At 41.1% G+C, this 23,576-nt stretch overlaps 4 protein-coding genes across 4 annotated transcripts; 1 reads left to right on the top strand and 3 right to left on the bottom strand.

The window, feature by feature from the left end:
- Nucleotides 1-1,120: 1,120 nt before the first annotated feature.
- LOC124215034 (histone H2A) lies at nucleotides 1,121-1,598 on the bottom strand. Its single transcript, XM_046617908.2, has one exon. It carries the CDS (start codon nucleotides 1,543-1,545, stop codon nucleotides 1,171-1,173), a length of 375 nt encoding a protein of 124 aa, XP_046473864.1. The 5' UTR covers nucleotides 1,546-1,598; the 3' UTR covers nucleotides 1,121-1,170.
- A 190-nt stretch (nucleotides 1,599-1,788) lies between these two features.
- On the top strand, nucleotides 1,789-2,624 carry LOC124215035 (histone H2B-like). The gene has a single exon (XM_046617909.2). The coding sequence runs from the start codon at nucleotides 1,831-1,833 to the stop codon at nucleotides 2,200-2,202; it is 372 nt and encodes a 123-aa protein (XP_046473865.1). The 5' UTR covers nucleotides 1,789-1,830; the 3' UTR covers nucleotides 2,203-2,624.
- Nucleotides 2,625-3,948: 1,324 nt separating this feature from the next.
- On the bottom strand, nucleotides 3,949-5,811 carry RpS12 (ribosomal protein S12). Its single transcript, XM_046617906.1, has 4 exons — nucleotides 5,652-5,811; nucleotides 5,257-5,391; nucleotides 4,634-4,838; nucleotides 3,949-4,048 (listed from the first exon to the last, which is right to left on the bottom strand). Exons 1-4 carry the CDS (start codon nucleotides 5,666-5,668, stop codon nucleotides 3,980-3,982), a joined length of 426 nt encoding a protein of 141 aa, XP_046473862.1. The 5' UTR covers nucleotides 5,669-5,811; the 3' UTR covers nucleotides 3,949-3,979.
- A 2,145-nt stretch (nucleotides 5,812-7,956) lies between these two features.
- LOC124213704 (uncharacterized) lies at nucleotides 7,957-22,292 on the bottom strand. The gene is made up of 5 exons (XM_046615261.2): nucleotides 22,044-22,292; nucleotides 20,342-21,889; nucleotides 18,815-19,072; nucleotides 9,170-9,428; nucleotides 7,957-8,354 (listed from the first exon to the last, which is right to left on the bottom strand). Exons 2-5 carry the CDS (start codon nucleotides 21,483-21,485, stop codon nucleotides 8,126-8,128), a joined length of 1,890 nt encoding a protein of 629 aa, XP_046471217.1. The 5' UTR covers nucleotides 21,486-21,889; nucleotides 22,044-22,292; the 3' UTR covers nucleotides 7,957-8,125.
- Between the last annotated feature and the right edge of the window lie 1,284 nt (nucleotides 22,293-23,576).

Here is a 23,576-nt window from a genome sequence, read left to right as displayed (position 1 = left end):
GTGCCATATACTGTGAATCGACCTTTATTCTCGCCAATTTTTAAACCGCCATTTGACCTTTTCTTCGTCCTGTTGTACAGGGTGTAAAAAAATTATGTGTCATCGTTTTACCAGATGATTTTCCATGTTGAGATCAGCACAGATCCTGAAAAAAATCGTCGCCACAAAATTGATCTTCATTTTGATGATAAAGGTCACGTAGAGTTAAAAATTTTTATGATCCTATAAGATTCTACTTGTGAGAGGAACAAGTCTCTAAGAAACGATGAATCGTGAGAACTTCGTTCTTGTAGAAAACAATCTTCGAACTGTATAAAAAAAAAACAGATATTAGGATAAATTACAAATCGATATTATACCGAATTGATTATTCAGTGAAATCTCGTATGTCAGTTCGATAAACGAATTTCAGTCGCTGATCCAGGAGTTATGATCCAACTGATGAAAAAGAGTTTCTAAGACTTGATAAAAAAAAGAAAAATAGAAAGTCGATGAATATCAGCATCTACATCGCTGACGAGCACGAGTATTCAAACGATGTTGACATTTTTCAAATTTCGTATTTTTTGGAAATGGCTATCCATGTGGGGTTTCCTAAAAAAAATACGTATCGGACATTTATGTACATTGCCTCGTTACTGAGCTGAAAAATTCAGAAATAGATCACTTATTTTTTCATGTTAATCAAATGTTTCATTGCGCTCAGAAACGCTAAACATCAATATTAAGTGCTCGTATTGTAGCAGGCGTTTATTTTCTCTTCTGACAGTTATTAAACATGTGACTTTGAAAAAGAAAACGATTGATTTGTAATCAATCTATTGTACATGTATGTATATTTCTCGGCAATCCGTAGTTCTGGGACGTTGAAATTCACAGTATACATATGTATTGAATGAAAATATTTTCGACGAAGACATTTTATCTTGAGCTAAATTGATTTCTATTGAAATAGGACTTTCCTGCATTAATAATAGGAATAGTTAGTCATCAACAACAAAATCAATAATTTTATATGGAGGCGAATACGTGTATTGAAGAAATTCAAAAAATTGCGGAATAACTGAATGCTCCGTAACGTGCCTGATAGAATATTCGTTTGCTTGCTATATCCGAATAATTTGGTGGCCCTGAAAAGGGCCGGTTGTTTACGTTGACAGCATCGTTGCTTTACGCCTTCTTTTCGGTTTTCTTAGGTAACAGCACTGCTTGAATGTTGGGCAAGACGCCACCTTGAGCGATCGTTACTCCAGACAGCAGTTTGTTCAACTCTTCATCATTGCGTATGGCCAACTGCAAATGACGAGGAATAATCCTAGTCTTCTTATTGTCACGAGCAGCATTTCCAGCCAACTCCAATACTTCGGCAGCCAGATATTCCATCACAGCAGCCAAATAGACTGGAGCTCCAGCACCAACGCGCTCGGCGTAATTTCCTTTGCGCAACAATCGATGAATTCGTCCAACTGGGAATTGAAGTCCGGCTCTACTAGAGCGAGACTTTGCCTTTCCCTTTACTTTACCGCCCTTGCCGCGTCCAGACATTATGTCGCTGTGATCCGGGTAATTACGGTCGAACTGATACGAACTGCACACTACAGTTGACAAGTCGTGAGTGCCGAGTTCAGCTTCAGCTAAGCTTATATACTCTTGGCGCTCCGAGCCGCGGACCAATGAGAGTGCGGCACCGCTCGCCGCGCTCCCTGATTGGGCCGGCCAGCGAGGCGTAGAGCGTAATAAATACGCAGGGAGACCCTTAACCGAGTACAGTCGTCATTTGAGACCCAACGGTTACAAATCAGAACATACGCAGTAGAAGTTTGTTGAACCATGGCACCGAAGACTAGTGGCAAGGCGGCCAAAAAAGCTGGAAAGGCCCAAAAAAACATCTCGAAAGGCGATAAGAAAAAAAAGAAGAAGAGGAAGGAGAGCTATGCCATTTACATCTATAAAGTGCTGAAGCAAGTCCACCCTGACACTGGAATTTCCAGCAAGGCAATGAGCATTATGAACAGCTTTGTTAATGACATCTTCGAGCGTATTGCTGCAGAGGCATCTCGACTCGCTCATTACAACAAGCGGTCCACCATCACTTCTCGGGAAATTCAGACAGCAGTTCGGCTTTTGCTACCGGGTGAATTGGCGAAGCACGCTGTGAGTGAGGGCACCAAAGCCGTCACCAAATATACTAGTTCCAAGTGAGCTCGTCAGCGACATAATACAAACAACGGCCCTTTTCAGGGCCACCACAAAAATCTTTGCAAAATGTTCGACAATCGAAACGTACCTCTTAAATAAGCTACTGAATCCATTTGTTATAAGTTTTATTGGGCGTATTGAATTATGCTTAGGTTATAAATATTAAATGGGTATTACAAACGACCCATCCTTTTCACATGCGTCATTCTCTAACGTCAATAAAGTTAATCCTTCGGGATAGCGTTCGTAGCTTCAATACAGTTTATAATACTAGCATTGCGACGAACTCCATAATCAATAAAATTTAAAGTACTCGAAAAATACGCTCTTTCTATGTTGAACTCTGATGTTGTCCTTTATGATTATGAAAGAAATAATGCTGCAACCATGCTACAAAAGAATGATGAAATATTATTTGAAGTAAAGCATTTTTGAACATCAATTCTATTGGCTCCTTATTTATATTAAATGTTGGTATAGCTACCTTTTTTTTTACTAAACGCGACGATTTCTGTTACATTCATTTTCCATTTGCGGAAATGACTCGTGATTTATTCGACATGTTGCATATGACTTCTAATTTATTGCTCTAGGAGGTGTGGTATCATCTCATAATAGTACTAGTTGCGTTTCGTCTAATGCTGAGGTGTCATTTATGTAATGGAGAAATAATACTAGACCTGAAATTAACTCCTGGAGTATTCGAGCTATTATTTTTTGATTCCCTAAGGATTCACAGTTTACTGAGACCGCGAATATTCTCTCTTAGGTACATCTATAAGATTTTTATAATCTAAAAAGGGATGTCGAACTCGTAAAGTTTGTAACTTATTCCCTTGTGCTAGACAGCATCAAAGACCTTTTCAATGTCTAGGCAGATTAATTTATTAAAGATGAAATTTGTACTGAAATGGTAAATTAATCGAATCAGTTGTACTTTCTTAGAAGCCGAATTGTGGGATTGGTTGTTTCGTCCGGTTGAGTATTATTTTGTCAAGGCTTTGCCAAGAGTTTGCAGAAGGCTATATTATGCCTATTTATTATGTGCGTTATACTGGACGTTCCGAATTATGCTTAGATCGTAGCTATAAACTTCGGTGTTGCCCTACCCTTTACTTCTGCGGCATTCTGCAACATCAATACATTTAATGCTCCATGATAACGTTCATTCAGTTCAATACGGTATATTATACCAGTAGAGCGACGACATACACAAACAGGGCAAATGAAAACATTTGAGAAATACGCTAAATCTTTATTGAATTGTAATATCGTCTTTTACAATTCGGAGCTAATACTGCAATCATGCTATGATTTCACACTAGCACATTTATAAAACTTTCGAAAAGGATCACGACAAATCGAATGTTTCTGTAGGCAGAGATTCAGTTTAGATAATTTAGAAATTTCACATCATTACTGATGTCTGAAGGAATTTTAATTAATTGCGGAACCACGCATTTTCTGAGCTTTTAGCTCGCTATCAGGGCTATGATAACTTATTTTATATGTTCCTCTCATACGTCTAGCAGATGCATTAAATTATTAATAGAATATTTGCTTAAGGATCGGTAAAATATAAAATTATTTAGGAATCTGTGTTATTCAATTAGAACGTTAACGGAAGGGACAAAATTTAAGGATGTGTTTTCATGCAGAGAAGTCACGGATTTCAGGATGGCCAGATAAAAGATTGAATTAGGTGTATAATAACTACTTCAATGAAAAGTAAGATAGCGTCGAGCGAGATTACAGTTTAGGAAGTTTTATTAAAACGAGCTTATAGTACAGAGCTTTGTTTGAGGTACTCCATAAGAACATCCCTGGCAGGCGTCTCTTCTCCAAAATCCTGAAAAATTTAATTACATGAATTTGAGAAAAAGATTTCATTCAGAATAGAATAAGGAAAATAAATTCAATACTGGGTGGAATAGTCAGAAAGGCTTTTCTCAGCAGGATTTACGTTTTTGGGTTCACCTCAGAAGAGGGAGCCTGCCTTGGAAAGTATCATCATGTAAACCATGAATATAAGCATCTCTGCATTAGATGAACAAGCAGCAGTCACGCAAGGGCGTTTTTTGCATAAGGCAATGAGAACGTTAATGCATTTCATTTATGAGATACCAGCTTTCTTGAATAAAAATACTAAGCAATGTACGAAACTGGAATGTTCTGGTATTTTTTATTTGTCAGGTGAATATAATAGTTCGTTAAATTTGTGGATTAATTGTTTAAATGTGGCTACTACTATAAACAAGATCTTTCACAAACTACTTCAAATTTCATCATGAGTATAAAACTGTGGTACAAAAACTAACAAAAATGACTATAAGATCATCTAATGTTGATTTTCGAAACAATTCTTCGGTAACCACATAATCATTTTTATTGAATCTATTGGAATGGAACTTTAAACATCAATGCCTATATATACCTTGATGACAACGCAGGAGCACCCAACAACTTTGCGCGCTTTACCAGCGTTATCGATTTTGCAGAGTCCAGCCCATTCACCCAGTTTCTTGTTATTGTCAACTTTGATCAGAGGAATCTGATGCTCGTTACACAATGCCTGTACTAGCTTTTTGTACATCGGCTCGTTGCAGTTTTCTGCCAGAATGCAGAGCATCGCCTGCCTCCTGTTAACAATAATTACAAAAGAAAATTAAACCTTTACCGCATCAATGAGTTTCTTTCAAAATGGATATACATTTTGTATTCAGTAAGGCTTTACACAGCACTGTTTTTTTAAATTTGGGTTCATCTCAGCAGAGGGAGCCTGCCTTTGTGTCTCATCATATATAGTGTCGTTATAACTCAAATACCCAAAATTTTACCATAATAAAATTAAATACGGTTCTTGAATATCTAATCTTATAAAGTAAAACATATCCAAAAGATCTTCAAGTATATACTAAAAATTAAACAATATCTGGATTTATAAATCAACATCAGAGTGACTCAAGATTGAAGATAGCTTCAGTAAATATTACAGGAAATTATAAGTGATAGAATCGTGAACTGATACAATGTCAAGAAATAAAATCCAACACATACTTGTCTAGCGCTTTTGCCGCTTCATGGAGTCCGTGAACAACTCCGTCGTGAATAAGAGCATTCTTCAAAACTTCTTGAAGGGCTGTATTGACGTCCATGGGTCCCCCAGCCGCCACACCGGAGGGAATATCATCGCTGTGAGAAGAGAAATGGATAAAAAATAATTAGCATCAGGTATGGTGCAAGTAGGAAGTAAGGTTATGTGGTCGGCGGACTGTCAGAAGGCTTTACACAGCATATTTAAATGAAATTTTAGGGTTCGTCTCAGAAGAGGGAGCCTGCCTAAATGTATCATCACATAAATAACATTTACAACTTGATTATGGTTTCTGGAGTATCAGAATATCTAGTGTGTAAACAGTTGTTAGAGGTTAGACGTGTTGCAAGACACTTACGTTTCCACATCAGACATTGTTGGAGCTCGCTGGAGACCTGAAATATACACACAAGATTATTACAAAATGATTCTAATTTGCTCAAAACGATTTATTTTCACAAGTGGAACACTGATTATCGTAAATTCGCTCGATTCGAACACCAGTTACACGACGTGCGCTACATTTACCTTTTCTTAACCGGAAAGGGAAATAGCTGTAGTTGCTACTTGGAGCTTGTTGAAACTTCAACTGATTGGATGAGCGTCATTGGTGCGTTCTCAAATCAGATGTCAGCGGTCGATGTCCATATTCCGACTACTTACCGCGGGCCAGTTTAAATGAATTTCATATTTTTTTTCGGAAGTGCATCATTCTCGAGATTTTCATTTATGGAATAGGAAAGTTTGCATAATATTTATGTCTTTTACTAAATCCATTAGGAATTTGCTTACCTATATATTTTACGCGCACAGTAAAAATTTATAATTAATTTTTTGCAGGGTGAAATTTATAAAAGGATTTCATAATAAGATCGATGAATAATTATTTTAATACCATATGGTATTCGTTCTAGTCACGATTGCTTATTGGATTTTTTATTTGAAATAAAAACGTTACTGTGACAGCCTGAATATTAGCATTATACTACAAGTTCAGTTAACTCCCGGCGGAGGGCCTTCAAGAGGTTCAGTATACGACTGCCAGTCAAGGTAACGTTTTTCTTACCAACAAACAAAAGTTCAGGCCTCTTAAGATATTTACAGCTGTATAGCCCGTACAGCCCCATGAGGTTAAATAATTCGATGGTAAGCTGGCAACCGCTTATACAATTGCACGGGGATGACTTAAAAAATTAAACTACCGAACTGTAATACTTTTTTGTCAGTCATTGAAGAAAGGATTGACTATTGAACAAATACGAACCTATTCATACCTACCTGATAGGAATAAATACTCAAGTAATCGTCCAATATATTCAAAGGTTGCGCATGTTCTCCATTTGGTTGTCAATCAACCTTGGCCTGTAACGATACACTCTGTTAAATTAAAAATTCGGTATTCAACGATATTTTTGCAGAAGAGAATATTTAATATTGGTCTTAAAAAATTTGTCAATATCTCTGAACTCGTAAAACAAACCTACCTATCTACCCAGTCAAATAGATGAAACACTTCAAACAAAACGGATGCGTTGTTAATATTGTGAAATTTGTTCTATTCGTAATAAATATATGTATACATATTTCTCATATATATAAATTTAGAACCTAACATGTCTGCAGTGCATCATCAATTTATTTTTCTAAGCGTATAGTTTCTACTTCAAATTCAACAGCTTATTCGTAGGTACGCAAATCAATTCAGGAAATTGTAAGTAATGTCAGTCTGAAAATTGGTAATTAACACTTGTACAATAAAATATCGTATGATTATTGTTAGTTTTTAAGTGCAGCTACATGCGTTCTTGCACCATCGATTTCACTTGCAGACTCACTCAGGCTGACTAAATGTATAATTTACTACTATTTGGTTCAATTTAATATACAAGATATGATGTAGTTCTGCGCACATCTTGGCACACTGTTATTTGCGCTTAAGTTGACTTGAACTGAACATATTTTAGATACGTATTATAAATGTTTTTTACATTTCACCGCACACTTATTCCAGTCTATTGGTAGAAACAGAGGCAGAAAATTTTAGGATGAACCGCTGAGAAAATACGACAAGATATCTTCGTTTTCCTGCAGTTGTATTTTTTTAACCAGTCATCGCAGCAGATGAAGAGTTTTTTTAATGAGCTTACCAGTAACAACGCAGATTTCTTGAAATAGTTTCAAGCTGCTTCCGATTCACGTAGCATAAAAAAAAAACGGTTAAGCGATAATTTTTGAAATTAACACAGTTAAAAAATTACTTTACAAACCTTACAAAACGAATTTACTGTGTAAATCTGATTTCATCTTTCTAACGGAATATTTTCAATTGCTGTATTGAACTTTTTTCGGTGAAAATAGCTAAAATATTTTGATTCCTTATGCAAAAAAAATTCGAGTAATTTTGCGATTGTATCAACACATCGTTCAGTGGATTATATATCAACCGTAAAATTTAGCGACCTTCAAATAATTTTTATTTTCTTCTGCCAGTGGATTAGACACAAACTCGAGGAATATTATGTCTTCTTTTCTTCGAACGAGGCACACTACAGGAATCATTCTGAAGTCGATGTAGAATATAGGTAAATTCGGGAATAAGGACATTTATTGTTTTTATTATAAATTATACAATGTTATTACAACAATTAACAACAGTTATCATATATACTATTGCGACTGTTCTATAAATTTCAAGATTTATCTACACAGAATGTTTTTTTTTTTTTTTATGGTAATTTTCAAGTATTTCCCTTACGTCCTTGCGAGATTAAGGAATCCAAGGAACTGCATCGGGATCCTGAGTCATCGAAGGTTAGTGGTTTTGGTTGACTTTTAAATCGTCGGACTGTAGCGCGCGTTGTAGGGCCAACAATAGTGTGGAGGCGGCGGGGGCGGTGGTGGTGGAGGCGGTGGGCCCGATGGGTAAATATGATGGGGATGCGGCTGGTCCACCGTCACACCTGCTTGGGCCTGACATGCCGCCATTAACCCATGGTAGTCAAATTTATAGGCGTATCTTTTGCCGTGGACTTTCGTCATTATGTTCTTGTCGTAGTAATACCTGCACAGAAAATATAGAACTGCGTTATATAACGGTTTAAATATTCAATGATAATGGATGCATCTCCTGTAACAACTTACGTCACGTTTATAATCGTCATGTAATTCAGTCAAGAATCTAAAATTAAATTAGTTTTTGACAGTGTTTAGTATTATAGCAAAAGTTTTTCAGCAATTTAACATACAAATTCTTCTAATTCTGATTGAATACAACAGTTTCGTACAATATGTGAGATCAAATGTTCGATTTTACTTGAAGCATGAATAAAATGATTGATTCGAAACCAGTATAAGTCCTCTATGTAAGGTATCGATTGATAAAGACTGCAAGATACACGTATGAACACCTGTGAGGTAGATTCGTTCGAGGTGTCTAGTACAGTACAAGAGGCCCTTTTACTTCTAAATCAAACGAATGGCTTCGATTCGTTAACATTGATTTAGAATGAAGTCTATAAGCGTTGTATCTGACAACTTTCGGTGATTTTCGTATTAGATAGAATTTCAGGAAAAACACCTTACAGAACGCTGAAAAATCACTGAAAATCACCGGAAATCACAATTATCAATCAAAGTGCACGACAAGACGGAAATCGACGAAGCGTTAATTGATCGAAACGATTTGTGGGTTTACCGCAAGACTTACAACGATCGTTACCATTATTCCAAATAACACTTGCAGCGGGATTTCTCCAGTCATTCGAAGTGATTCGCTTCGATGTGTTTCCTCAGATTTCAGTAATTAAAGTTCCTCTGATTAAAAATCTGACGCAGGGTACTCTTGGACACTTTCGGATCGATACCAATATTACGCACCTGAGGGCTCTCGAAAGTTTGTCGTAGTTCATGTTGGGTTTGCTCTTGCGTTCGCCCCATCTCCGCGCCACCTCGTCCGGGTCGGTGAGCTTGAACTCTCCGTTTGAGCCCTCCCACGCAATGCAGGAGGCGTTCGACGAATCGGAGAGTAGCTCTAGGAGGAACTGCCACAGCTGGACCTGACCTCCCCCGACCGATCCGGGGCCACCGCTTCCTGAGCCAATCAGCGAACAAGTTCTCTGCAGGAGGCTGATCCGTTCTGAAAATGTGGAGAGAGAGGAAATTTATGCCGAGAGTCACTCGAGGGGCGGCTATATCTGCCTTCTGCTTTATACGTGTATAGGAAGTCTGCGTATACATATAGCTCACCTCGGCACCTGCGCCTGGCGCCATGAGTTTCGCCGCTATGCGGACAATGAGCAAAGGAAAATATGTACGAAGGAGTGAAATAATGATAAAAATATAATGCGGCGAGTTTTTTACATTTTTGGAAACTAAACAGAGGCAATAATAGAGAGAGAGAGAGAGAGAAAGAGTAAGCGCGAAATTATATGGGTATTTCAGTCCAAAGATAGAGAATTGAGGATTGCTGGATTACTGTTTTAGATCGTACTTTTATATAGCTCATTGCGTAAGCACAGAGAGTTATCGTAATGTTATGAATAACCCGTCGTGTATAAATGAAGAAATGATATTGGCTCGATCGTGCCATGGGAAAAAGAGGGTGTCGAATAGACGTAAACTGTAATATCTATAATCAGATCAATTGATTTCTCCAAAGAGTAATCTGTAAATCCGACACACTTTATACTCATGATCTCTACGTATATACTTAATACCTTGTTCCGGTGGTTCAATTGATGGAAAAACGTTTCAAAATTTTTCAAAACTGCCTAAGAGACCGCTTTTATTGACGAAGCCGAAGGATATGTTTGAAAATTACAAAATTCGGTATAAGTTGTCGAAAGTATTGAATATTATGCAAAAAGTAAGACCGACAACAAAATTTTTTATCAACGCAGTAGAATAACTGTAGCGAATTTCCAATTCCTTCGTTATGTGTTAATTATTATAATCCCGAAGTGTCTTAAAAGCATATCCATGTTCACCAAAATGGTGGCAGAGGCGTAACAGGCGTAGGCGTGATGCGGCCGTATGGTTGTGTCGAAGAGCCAAACAGATGTATAAAAATGACGGTAAACGTTAAGGAGGCGGGAAAAGCGGGACCGAAGAGAAGGTATAAAGCTGGAGCTGGTACGGCGGGAGAGAAACCAGATACTCATACGTATAGATATATGAAAGGTTGAGTAAAAAAATAGCTGTCGGGAATGAAATAACAGGACGTGTCGGCCTCGATAGATTTTATACTATTATAGATACACAAGCGAGACGGCGATACTAAGAACTGGCAATTAAGTCCGTGGTTTGCTTTTCTAGGAGATACCTTATACCTGGGTGGGACTTTTGCAGTCTACCGGATCGAGACGACCGCCATGCGGTACAAACGCGAATGGCCGCGATCAAGCCGCGTAACTTAATCGCCGATTAGTAATAGGATTTTGGAAGACCTTGCCGATTGCGGTCGCAGATTCAACAATCTTCAAATTACGCTTATTCAAGCTGTTGTCATGATATAGCTTATACACATTATACTTACATCTGTGTAATTCGTGTGATTGGACAAGTTTCATTGCGGTATTTCTAAACTTCCTGAAATCTGTCAGGATCATATATTTAGCATCGGAAATTGGCCAGTAGTTTTCTTGAAAAGAATGATATTCGTCAAATAAACGCGCTAGCCGGAATATGGTGCAGTTACTTAGAAAAATAGCCGTTGTAAATAATTACATGTACCATAAGTAAGGTAAAAAACTTGGGATTATTCTACAGGAGATGTAGTTTTGGGATCTGGGCCAGATTTGTAATCGAAAATATTCAACTCTTCAAACTTTTAATTCAAGATTTCAATACGCAGATTTACTGTTTTCGAAGCTTCATTGATAGAAAATTAGCTTCAACGCATAATGCACATACTGCAATTTTGAATTATATTGCAGATTATCATCGAATTATTTCATCGAGAAATTCAGTCTGGATACCGCAGAAAAGTCGATACGCTTGCAGCGTCGTGAAATTTATTATAGCAAGAGGATGATCTATAAAGCAAAAAATATCTACTTCGCAATCTTTGTATACAATGTTAAGTATACATAGACGATTAAACTTGAAACAGAGCTATTAGCACGAATCTAAGTGCTTGCCATAATACGCGTGGGTGTGTATTATTAGATCAGTGATTTGTCGCTTAAACTAACCACCCATGTACTTAATTATGGGTTGAGCCTCTGCCGGGATATTCGGGGTATATCCACGCGACTTATAAGCCTGTCATTACCATGGCGAAGGGGGAAATCACACCCTTCAAGACAGACACCCTGATGCATGCATCGATGTCCGGTAACATTATAAATTTATAAAAAAAAAAAAAAACAAACAGCTTATAAGAAGCTGGATAATAATTATTTTTGAACACTGTACGATCCGTGAGTGTAAATGATCGCTACAATTGATATTTTCGACAATGTTATACGATAAATACTATTTGAAAATGATGACTTCACGGCAAACAAAGACTTGAAACCGATGAACGAAACGAAGAATTAAATCCAATCAAATGTTTGGCGCTGAATCATGCAAGAGAATAGGATTTAGATGGTGGTGTTCGTGCGGTTATAATTAGCTATTACCAATGATTGCGAGTGAACTGCAAACTTGCTGACAATAATATTCTCAGCCAGAATTTTCAAACGACAAATAATAACCGCATCGTCGATCTTTTGTTCGCTTGACTTACAGAATGGCTTTTTATATACATTATCATGCAAAGTACCATTGTAGAAAATGGCAGCTGTGGATGGATGAAGTCTGGAGTCCTGCTGAATGTGCAGCGGGTGCGTTTGTAACCTCCACATTACTCCGGTTCAACAGAGGCATGGGGTACATCGGTTTAGAACTCCGGAACCACGCACTGTTTCACTGATTATTTTGTAACTTAGTACCATCGTCAGTTTCAGCATTTTGTTTGATTTACTTCGCATTTCACCGCGCATTTTCTTCCTTTGCACCAATTCTCGCACAATTTGAATATAAGCTATCGTACATCGCGTCCACACCCGCGCTGATATATATTTTTATTAACAACAATCTAATACAATCGTCATTTCACATATGTAACCTATAAATGAGGTCTGGAGAATTCTATCATGTTTCTTTCCAATTTTAATTACATATAGTATCAAATGCAGGGTTTAATCGGTATTTTAGTCAGGAAAGTAAAAGGTTTCTACATGTTTCAAGGTACTTGTTTTATTGGTTGACGCCGACGTTGAACCTTGCGGAAAGGTTGTTATTACTTGGAATGTCCGTTTAAAAGCTTGGTCGTAAAGAAAGTGACTAACAATAAGGGTAAGAATTATCCGTTTGTGAGACTAGCACATATCGCGCTACGTACAAAGAGGCAAATAATCTTAAATCCCCGGAAAGATTGACCTTTGAGTAGCACTTAAAAGTTGGGTTGACGACGGCCCAGCTTGAGAATACCAGATTGCAAAGAACCGCAGACACATAAATCTTCGATTATTTGGCTAAGAAAAACGAATACGAATTAACGTAACCCAGCAAAAAGGATGTTATTTGGTACCGATTCAGCGTGACCTCGACGCGACTTGAGCTAAATACGCCATATCATGACAGTATCGGAGTCCACATGTGAAAATCAGAAACAAAAATTCGCAGAATACTGGAGAAGTGAGATTTTGTTCATATTTTACATTGTTTATATACTCCAGGTTGTTTAAGAAAAAAAAAAAACACTTTGATGTAACCAACGACGAGCTACGAGCTTTTAATAACTTAATTGGCTTTCAAATGAACGGTTAGCTTCTAGCTTCACATTTCACCATAAAATCATATTCATCCATTTTCTTTTCCACAATCGTAACGAAATATTGTTTATTAATTGGTTGAGCAATAAATGCCTGTCGGTGTAGATGAAGCCGCAACTTTACTCCGAGATAAAGACCCGGCAGTTGATGGTAAATAAAATAAAGCTCACCAGCTGGTGGACAACGAGAAACTGAGCGACCTTTGCCCTCTCTGGTTTCAACCCCTGACGCCCCCGCTTCGCCATCCGAGTTGGCGACGAGGCGCGATGAGGAGCTTTCCACCCCCTACGCGGAGGACAGATCCGGAAGTCGGAAATCCAAGAAATTATTCCATATTTTACCGAAACCTGGGAAGGGGGCCACCTAAAATGCATCCCTTACGTACTTAGCAAAAAATCGAAGTATCAATAAATATTTTGCAGTTTCGGTAAAAATTGATGGGTCATTAAAGGTGGCTAATTCGTAACTAAATTCATGACTGTTACACTGCGAGATTATTGATCGTAAATCAGGAAAAAATTTGGTGAAAATTTTGTAAAAGAGAATTTTATGTCTCAAGTGCAAATCATGCACTGCATAAAAAGCAATATATTATGTGCACAAGGAGAAGAGCTAAATTTTGGGATTTTCTGATATCGTTTGTGATTAGGAGAGCCGGCTTCGCCACCGGATGTGTAATGAAATTTTCTTCTTACATGTAACCTGTTCCAGCGGGGGTGCGAATGCTCTTCGTCTAATCCCCCGCTCATAACCACCTCACCGTCATCTTGTAAACCAAACATCGCGAGGTACCAAATCGTTAATACCCACCAACGATAAGCGATGGACACTTAAACGAGTGGTGACACAAATTTTCATCTGCAAGGATCGAGACGAGTGGATTATTGATTTTAAATCGGTGCCATGGAATCGGTTCTCCGATTTCATCTCATTCAAATTAAGAGACAGAGAAAACTGTTCGGTTTCCCTGTTTCGAAAGCTCAAGGAATTTATCCTACGGTCGATGGTAAAATCTTACCGGCATACGTACCTTACACAGGGATATGGCTTATAGATATGTTTAATACAATACAGAACAATCGAATGGGCGCAAACTGCACGGAGCATCTATATCTTCTATGATCCAAGGGGGATGTTTCAAGCTCATCAAGAAAACAATATAGCAGCACCCCGTGGCGAGCTTACCTCCACCCTGGAACCGCCCGGTCGTCCTCCCGCCAAAACCCACCACCTATCAACCCGCGAAGCCTCCTCCGGGGGTGTTTCGCCCCCGGCAACCCCCCCTCAACCCCCGCCGGGCGTCCCCTTCTCTAAACACTCTTGATGGTTTATTCATGAGGAGACTCTTACCGCGATAACACTGATTCATTTAATAAACGGCAAAGGGCGCCACCGAGTACAACATTATTTAAACGTCTATATATCTCGGGGAGGGCTTACCGTGTCAAGAGCCGCTATACTGCAGTACCGGGGCGGCCCTTTATCAGGGAGCTAAGGTCGAAACTTTGAATTTTCCTGCTTCGATACATTGTGCCCGGTGTCAAGCTTTCGAAGTTGTAGACCAGGTACTCGAGAATCGATATTTTTTCACCACTTTTGTGTTACACGTTGAAACAGGTTATCCCTCGTGAGCTTCTCAACTCTATCCCCGTCAAATATAAAAAAAAAAAATTATTCTGCGAGAGGACATTCGGTTTCTTGTAAAAATATACTTTACCCCTGCAGAGCTATTACTTGGAAAAATTTCATTTTTTGTACTTGAATTCTAGCAAAGTGGCCTGCATATCGTCGCAAGAATGGTATAAATATTGGTGGAATTAAAAGGAAATATGTTGCGCGGGTAAATATTTTATAGTGTTATTAATAGTTGATAATATTAAATTTTCTGTTTACTAAAATATTAAATCTGTTCTTTTAATTCAACATATTTTTCCTGCCGAACAAGGCCTTAAAATCGATTTATTGTTGTATCGACATCACATTATTGAAATAGTTACAGTAAAATATATTACGAGTTATTATACGTAAATAAAAAATTGAAAAATATATTAACACAACATACAAATTTTCTCGTTGCAGCAACAAGACTCATGATTATTTCGTCTCCATAACTATATTTTTCGACGAGGATCAAAAAAATGACAATAGTTGAGAAGGTGAGAAGTATACAATAATCACGATATAACGTCAACGCCTTTTACACAATGAAAACCTGATTCTGCGATTGCTCGCGATTGCATCAACGTAAGATAAGCTAATTAAAATATTTAATTTAAATGTAAAAAATCAATTAATCGACACGACGATGCGTCTAGATAAAAAAGTCAACGCTTTCTCTTGCACTGCAGGCTAATCCGAAGGTATTCGATGGTCGATTTTCCGATCTCAATACTGCAGTAGGACGTTTAATGGCGGTAAATTAATTAATTTGAAATTACACGGAGGGGAAATCCCTTGAGCTTCGTGAGGGTTGGCCGCTTCATGCCGAACGAAATAGCCACTGCTATCTAAAAGTATAATGTGGGGGGTGTTATATCGTCGAGCGAAGGGGTGGCGAATGTTCTCGAATACCTACCCAGTCCACGTACACGGACGTGTGTATCCGCCACGTCTGGAGACACCTATGCGTGCCTCGGGAGGCGGGGGTGGATTTGAGGAAACCAAGGAAAGCTTCGCTTCTTGGATTTATACAGGGCATTTCATGTGAATTCGATATTCCTTCACTGGTGAAAGTTTATCATTGGATTTCCTCATTTTATAATACGTTACAGTACATCGAAAACATTAGACGCTTATTTTTTGTACTTGCTCGATCGACAGTTCAAGGGTTAGAAATCACCCCTAAAGTTTACTCGCAAAAATAGATTTTTTAATATCTCTTGATACTAAAGAAATCTTTTTTGATAGTCACAAATAAACACTTTTCACTATTAAGAAACGATAATATGCGCGGTGTGTTTGCCTCTACAAGTCGCATCGGTTATTTTTTCAAGGTCAAATCGGGGGTTCTTCTCATCCCTTCAATGGCCGAATTACGAGGTAAAAAATTCCTGTCGAATGGTTTATGACGTATTACGACATATCATGGAATTAAGAAAATCGGTGACGTATATCTCGAATACTTTTCCAGTGAGAGCTTATTGCCGAGTTATATATTTTCATTTGATTTTCTTTGACAGGGATGACAAATTGCCCTTTTCGGCTACACAGCTATATCGTAAGAGTTAATTTTGAGATGGAGAAACGTCGTCATGTTTTCTAATCATTCCACCACTGAAATCTCCGCGCCAAACGTGACCATGTGTGAAATTGACTTTCGAATTTTACTTTCTTTTTTTGAAAGTCGACAGAAGGGTTGGAAATTCGCAACTCTGGTCAAGACGTTGAAAAAAGGCAGATCCTGAAAGATCGAAATCGAACCTGCTGTGCGGTATAAAAAGGATTGAAGCGAATCGAAAATGATAATTATCGATCGATGATCAATGGTGGTTGAGTTTACGTGGAATTCCCGACACAGCACGCGTCTAGCTGTAACTGCTAGGCGTTGAATTGCGGATTACTTGTTCGTCGGGGGTGCAGAGGGGCCTTCTCCTCCTGGGCCCTTTCCTCCCGAGGAGGTTGCGCCTCGCCGAGAACGCGAACGTGACCGGGCGGAGTTTGCGACACTTGATCCTCTAATCCCGGGGATTCGAGCCATGCGCCGCGACGCCAGAGCTGAAATCCTCGACTCGACCTATCGCCCACAAAACACTTCCCATCGCCTTCAGCAGGCTTACGAGAGTCCGACCTACGACTGTCCTTCGCTCACACTTATTCGTCCTTCGCGGTTACCGCAAGGACTCCTGCGACGCGGATGACTGCACCCGGCAAAACGCCTTCCCCAAGGACTTGACACATTCTGATTCATGCGCTCCAAGTACATTTGTTATACGCGGTTCCTTTCTATTTCGTCAAGGAGACGCTGTATTGACTAATTGAAGGGGCGAGGAATATGAGAGAATTTTATTCCTGGTGTTGATACGTTTTTGCACAGTTTATTGCACGCATTTTGCGCAATTTCTATGTTCATGGTGTCCTTGAATAATTAAACCAGTAAACATCCAGTTTGAATCACCGCTTGAAAAAGGCATACCGTAGGATTTCGATGATTTTGAATACTTTTAAAGCACTTTGCAGCGTTCTTCCAGCTTAACTTGAAACCATCATATTCGACTCATCTCTGCACTTTTTCATCCGTCACCTGAATCAGTCCGCAAGATTTCTATAGCGAGGTAAATAAGTGAACAGAGATTTCCGCAGAACGTTCACGTCACGATTCATGCGAAGATGATGAAGAGGAGAAGAACAAATTCTGATGGAAATTGTGAACCTAAAACCAATGATGTTTGGAGATAAAAATCCAAAGCGTGACTGAAGTCGCAGCCTCAATAACCGAACCCTTCTAAAAACGTGAGAAACAACCGTTACGTAAAAACATAGTAATGAGAATTGAAAAATCTATTATTCTGACAGTCGGTAAACGTTAAGCTCTCATTCCGTTCCGAGGCGATAATGGGCGATCCAAAATCGATTTACCCGCAAGCCTCTGGAAGTCCAGCTTGATAAGTTACAGTGGTATAAATGCCAGAGGTTGATAGGAGGAGGGGATAGTTGCACTGACCGGTAGCTGAAAGAGGCTATTATCAGCCCGATATTTACTTTTCGGACTGGCCTTATCGCTGATAGATCGCTCCCTCGTTAGAGATAAGATGAAAGGTCTCGCCGCCCTTGGGAGCGGTTAGTCGTTTCCGGTAATTCCAGACTGGGAGAAACGGGAGACCCGTATTAACCCCCGTGCTGGCCGTGCAGCTCGGACTCCATAAGATTTATGGCGCGAATTGACCGATAAGGATAAATTACGTCCTTGCTTATTCAATCGCGACATTTTCTTTTTTTAGATTTTGAACGAAGCTATAATATGCTTTGACTATAGTGCTTTCAAAAAATTTTCACACATTTCTTTCAGGCTGTATGAATAATTCTCTAATAAAATTGTGAAACGCGGCGCAGCTGGGACTTCGTTCCACGTACGGCTGGTGCTTTTTATGGGAAAGAGTTACGAGTGTGAAAAGACCCGCCCATTTGGATCTAAGATCTAGGATTCGAGATTTATAGACTCTGTTTCAACCGAATTTCTACCTACGAGCCAGCCACCCCTTTCAAAAGGAATCCGCGTTCCCTGAAGCGGCTATTAATTCATTGATCTTTCAAAGAGAGGGTCGTGAATAAAGATTGCATCGATTTTGGATAATCTGGCTACGCGATAACACGTTTAACATTTGATACCGCGGGAGTAAAAATAAGATAACTTCATGTGCATATGTTTTTTAGTTTCTTCGAAATTCAACCACTTTTTGACCTGAAGTGGAATCCGGATTGAACGATAGACGCGAGAATTCGCTTTCCATTACATTGACCTGTACTTCGGAGAATATGTTCCGTACAAGCATGAACTTGCACAACACCCGTTGGCGGAGAGAGTTGCAAATACTACATACATCATGACCAAATGGAAGGCTGCATGCACGCAAGTGATGCAATCGTGTTCTTTTTTTGTGAATCATGCGTCCGTGAAGCGTTGGCATACGTTCAAGCTACGGAGAACATTAAAAAAGCACGGAAGAGTGCATCGCAAATTTATCACCCAATTTGAATAACTCACCGATTTCGTTGCAAGGAAGCTTGTTCATTTCCTGGAGGATTGGGCTAGATACTCCTGTCGCTTGGAAACGACGGTGTGCCAGGTGAACTGCCAGAATATTTCCTCCAGGTAAGCTTTTCCAACGCTCCGCTGTCAGGTCCAACAGCTCCTTTCCTGTTGGTGGCAAATCCGTGGTAGATGGTGCCGATTTCATAGAGAATGTCCGCGTACACCAGGCCACCCATGAAGCCACGTGGCTTTCGTTCCATTCCGAAGGGTCTGTAGTCAGCAATTAAAACGATAATGTACGAGCGTTGATTGCTTTATGATAGTAACCGAGAGAGAGAGAGAGAGAGAGAGAGAGAGAGAGAGAGAGAGAGAGAGAGAGAGATAAAATAAGAATTGTCTCGTAGTATTTAAAACATGGTTTGTTAGGAATATTTAAGATTGGATACGTATATCAATTGCAGGTCATCGTTGTGTTGCATCGCGTAATTTTATCGTTTCGACTAATTGTAACCGCGGGATTTTTGAAACTATTTGAAATACGGTTCAGAGGAATTTAATGATCACGATCGATTTACTGTGTTCAGAGAAACCGGGCGATTAATAAACACCGTTTAGAGTGGATAGCGACTTGAAAAAACGGAAAAATAATCGTGAGTGTTAGGTGGCCCCCAGTTCCTAGTACGATCCGATCAAACGAGACCCGAAAAAAACAAAGTCAAATGATCAAGTTGGCTGGAGTAAATTATCGACTGAAGGCACAGAATGAACGTCGTAAGAATTCACGTATTCCTCAATTCTTGGTAAGACCTTCCCACTTGATCTGCTTCAATTGTGCAATATGCAAATTACGCGTGACAGCACCATCAATTTTTGGGACAGATTCACGGAATAAATAACAGCTATTCCCTAAAACCCCGTTTCACTCTGCCAAGTCACCTCCAAAAACATGTTTGCACTTAGGATTGAACTTTTTTTATTTATGCTTCTCACGTCTGACAATGATGTGTGTATTATGATTCAGATTTAATCAGTCACCGTTGCTGTAAATACCGTATAACAATGAGCACTGTTAAGCCACGACGATGCCTCGTTACGTAATTATACTTTAGTACCGCAAAGTCCTTATTATTTTTATACTGCACTCCATCAGCAGTTACGTTTACGTCGTAACTCATCGCGCGGCGTTCAACACAAACGACACTTGTAGTTACTTGCCAATAGCACAATCGACGCACGTCCGTCGGACGACGCCGATCCGTGAAAATATAATAAGAGTAACGCGTAGGCTATTTCCCAGAAACAATCTACGACTGGAACTGAATTGCATACGCAAACTTCGAGACACGTCATAATAATTCCACTCCGTCATTCCTGTCACCTTGACCTTCGTTGTTTATTATTGCTATTATGGTCGTCGATTAGCTTCGAACAACATCCACACAGTGTAAGATGTTCAGCTCTCGAGTCGAGCATGCGTCGCTAGTTTGCAACTAAACGAATACCGCAGAACAAGCAAACAAACAAACAAACGTTACTCACCGAAAGGCACCAGGACCAGTTCATCGGTCTGTTCAGCGTCCGGGGGTTTCTTCGGTTTTTCCGGTTTCACCTTACATCCGCCTCCTTTTCTAACGGCACTTCCGTCTCCCGCACGCTGCATATCTCTGCAGAAGCCTTCGCGGAACTCCGACGTTTGCAAAGATCCCGGCAGAAGGCCTTTCGATAGACGCGAAGAGTCCTCGAGTGGATCTTCATCGTCAGCCGTTCCACGTTCTCCGGACTGCGATAGCTGGGCGGCCCCAGCAGGGAAAGGATCTCGGGGTCCGTCGCTGTTCTCCGGAGCCGCGTGTTTTCCAGGTCGGATGCAGGACTGCCCTGCCACACGTTGCGACGCACTGGCACTAGATCCACACTCGACATCGCGACGCTCCTTGGTCGGAAAAGCAGCGGCAGGTTCGGTAATCCTGGGGTTATTCCTGAAGAAGGTCCCTTCCCCGGAGCGTGACGGACTTCCTCCAGTTCCGGTAATCCTCGCAGGAGCCGACGACTCTCGAGACTTGCCGTGGAAGATGAAAGCCCAGGATTCCTCGACGCCTTCCCTTGATTCCGTGTCGAGGAGCTCCAACTCCCGGCGGAGCTCCAAGTCTGCCTCGCACATCTCTCCATGCCTGCAAACTTGTCCGCAGTTCCTGGTCCCAACTAGAGCGCGTACGTTTTTATTCGATTCCTGACTCACCGAGGACCGCGATTCTCCGGCACCACCAATCTCCGATCTTCCCTCTGAATCACCACCTTCCTCACCGGAAGCATCCGTCAACGGTTTCTCTCCAAAAACCCGCGTCGACGACGACTCATCGAGCTCCGTGTATTCGATGTAAGACAATGGCTTGGCCCTGATCGATCTGCGGGGATTTCGCCGCGGATTGCAGTTTATCCTCCCCTGATCGAAGGGCTCTTCCCTCGAACCGCGTGCTACCGATGCTCCGCTTTTCCCCGTGAGGTGTTCCTCGATGTCGTCGAGGGACCAGGACACTCGGCTCGGACTTGTCCGCGCCTCTGCAACGAGTTCATCTTCACCTGTCGACGACTCGGGACTGTCTTGAGGCCCGCGGAGCGTCTCGGTAAGACGGCGGGCGCCGCGATGCAGCTCGTCTGAGTGACTGCGTTGCTGATTCATGGACATCGATGACTCCTCAAAGGCCGCATCCGGTTTCGCGCGTCAATAGTAGCCGGGATTTCTCGGTAATCGGAATCATCCACCTTCCGGGATTCACATCGAGTTTTGATTATTCAGAGCGCGTGAGTGAGCGGACTTCTCGGCGCGGCTGGACCCGCTTGCGGCGCCGTCGGCAATCGACAGACTAGTAAGTATCTCGTTACTTTTGGTAGTTACGACTGCGGTGTCGGTACCACACCGCACGATTAATCAAATTCCCCGGGAGAGATCGAGGGGTATCGATCCTTCGTCTTACGGACAAGACGGCCGTTTCGATCTCGATTTTTTTGGAACAATCCGCAAGCCCAACGTTTACCCGTCGTTTACCTTGTATTTTCGCCGCGGAATATCAAGCTGCTCCATCGGGCGGCCTGCAGGTGAAACAGGAATTGCAGTCAGTCGGTCGTCGAATGGATTCCTGGAACTTGTTGGGGGAAAATAACAGCAGCAGATCCTATTCAAGAATTGTCAAAATATTGCGTAAATCGTGCGACTTGGGATGCGATATATCGTCGAGTTACGAACCGTGTCCTTGACGGCTGCAGCAGTCTATATTACGCCACTGGTGCTCGAAATTCCGTTTTGCGGATTACCGAATGATTCCTCCTAAAGCCTAGATATTCGCGCCGCGATTCAGAGGCTGCATAAAGCGACTATTAGTTCTAAGAATTCCTCTGCAGTTTGCTCCGCAAGCAACAGCAGCAGCAGCACCATTATGCCACCACTTGGCCCAGCGTATTTCCCAGGTCTGACGTCAGGCGGTTCCGTGGCATGGTTCTCAGGCGTGAATGGACCGAAATCTCGTCGTCCTATTGGCGGAGGCGAATCGCCCGCGGATTCTGGGAACCAGCGAAGCTGCGCCCGGAGGGGCGAGCGCGGCGAGGTTCGTCGCTGAATCACGTCGACCGAAGAGAAAAAAGCTGCGCACGGTGCCGACCGGCTGCACTCCTCCGCATAATGTACACGCCGAAAGTTTCTCCCGGCTAATCACTGGCTTCTGCAATGTTACAAAAATAAACACCTACCTTCCGGTCCATTGATTTGGGTATACGCGTATGGCGGGGGCGGATGTGGTTTTACGTTTTACCGTTTCGACGTAGCGGCCGGTTTCCGCTGCGTCCCGCCGCAACGACGGGCGGACGATATCGCCCGATACTCGTGCGTACGCGACGAGCAGTCGTCCGAAAACCATGTTGAATGCAAGCCTCGGATAGTGTCTGCGTTCGTCGTATTCGTGGGAGAGTTAGTCATCTTACAATTAATGAAATATGGGCGACAGGCGTCGCGACGCGGCCTTCGTTACGTCGAGACTGCCCCACGCTACTAGGCGACGATGAATTTTGAACCACGATCCCTGCTGACGAGTCGAGTTACAGGAAAATTTTATGACGCGGCAAAGAGATCGCGTAGCGTATGTCAATTGAATGGATCGTCCAACTAGAATCTTAAAAACTGTGCCAACGAATTGTCGGGCTTCCTGGAAAGCAGGAAGGACGCCCGCGCCAAATCGTAAAAACGTTACATTACAGCTGGTCGTGTTTTCGGTTGAATGGAGTAGTCGTACCCAAAAACGTCGCGTTTTATTTTTTATCTTAGAAATAACTCTCGCTGAACAACAAGTATCGTCGCATAGGTTTCAATTCGACACCGGCGTAAAGCTGCGGTGTCGATAAAATTAGAATTGTTTTTACTAATCGGGTTCGCTGAAAAAATATTTTATTTTCGTATGTCTAGTTGTTGTTACGTCATTAGCTCAAGATAAACGAAAGTAGCCAGTTGCGAGGAATGTAGATTTTCGTGTCGAGTGATCCTCGTTAAGGGAATGATTTGTGGAACAAATTGCTGGAGGGGGCGGGGGGGCGACTAACCGCGGATAAATGTGACGCGGCGCCTGCGGTCAGGCAACCGAGGCGACACATTAACTAACCGTTAGAGCGTGAGAATCATCTTTTAGGCGCCGAGTGACTCACCGCACGATACTCGTCGTCCTTACAATATCTCACGCCGTTCTAACGATAATTATCAATCGATGAGTCAACCCCCGCAACGATAATATTA

Source organism: Neodiprion pinetum, chromosome 3 (genome assembly GCF_021155775.2).
Source record: "Neodiprion pinetum isolate iyNeoPine1 chromosome 3, iyNeoPine1.2, whole genome shotgun sequence".
NCBI classification, from domain to species: Eukaryota; Metazoa; Arthropoda; class Insecta; order Hymenoptera; family Diprionidae; genus Neodiprion; species Neodiprion pinetum.
Note: the sequence above shows the minus strand (reverse complement) of the source record. Positions and strands in the feature narration are given on the sequence as shown.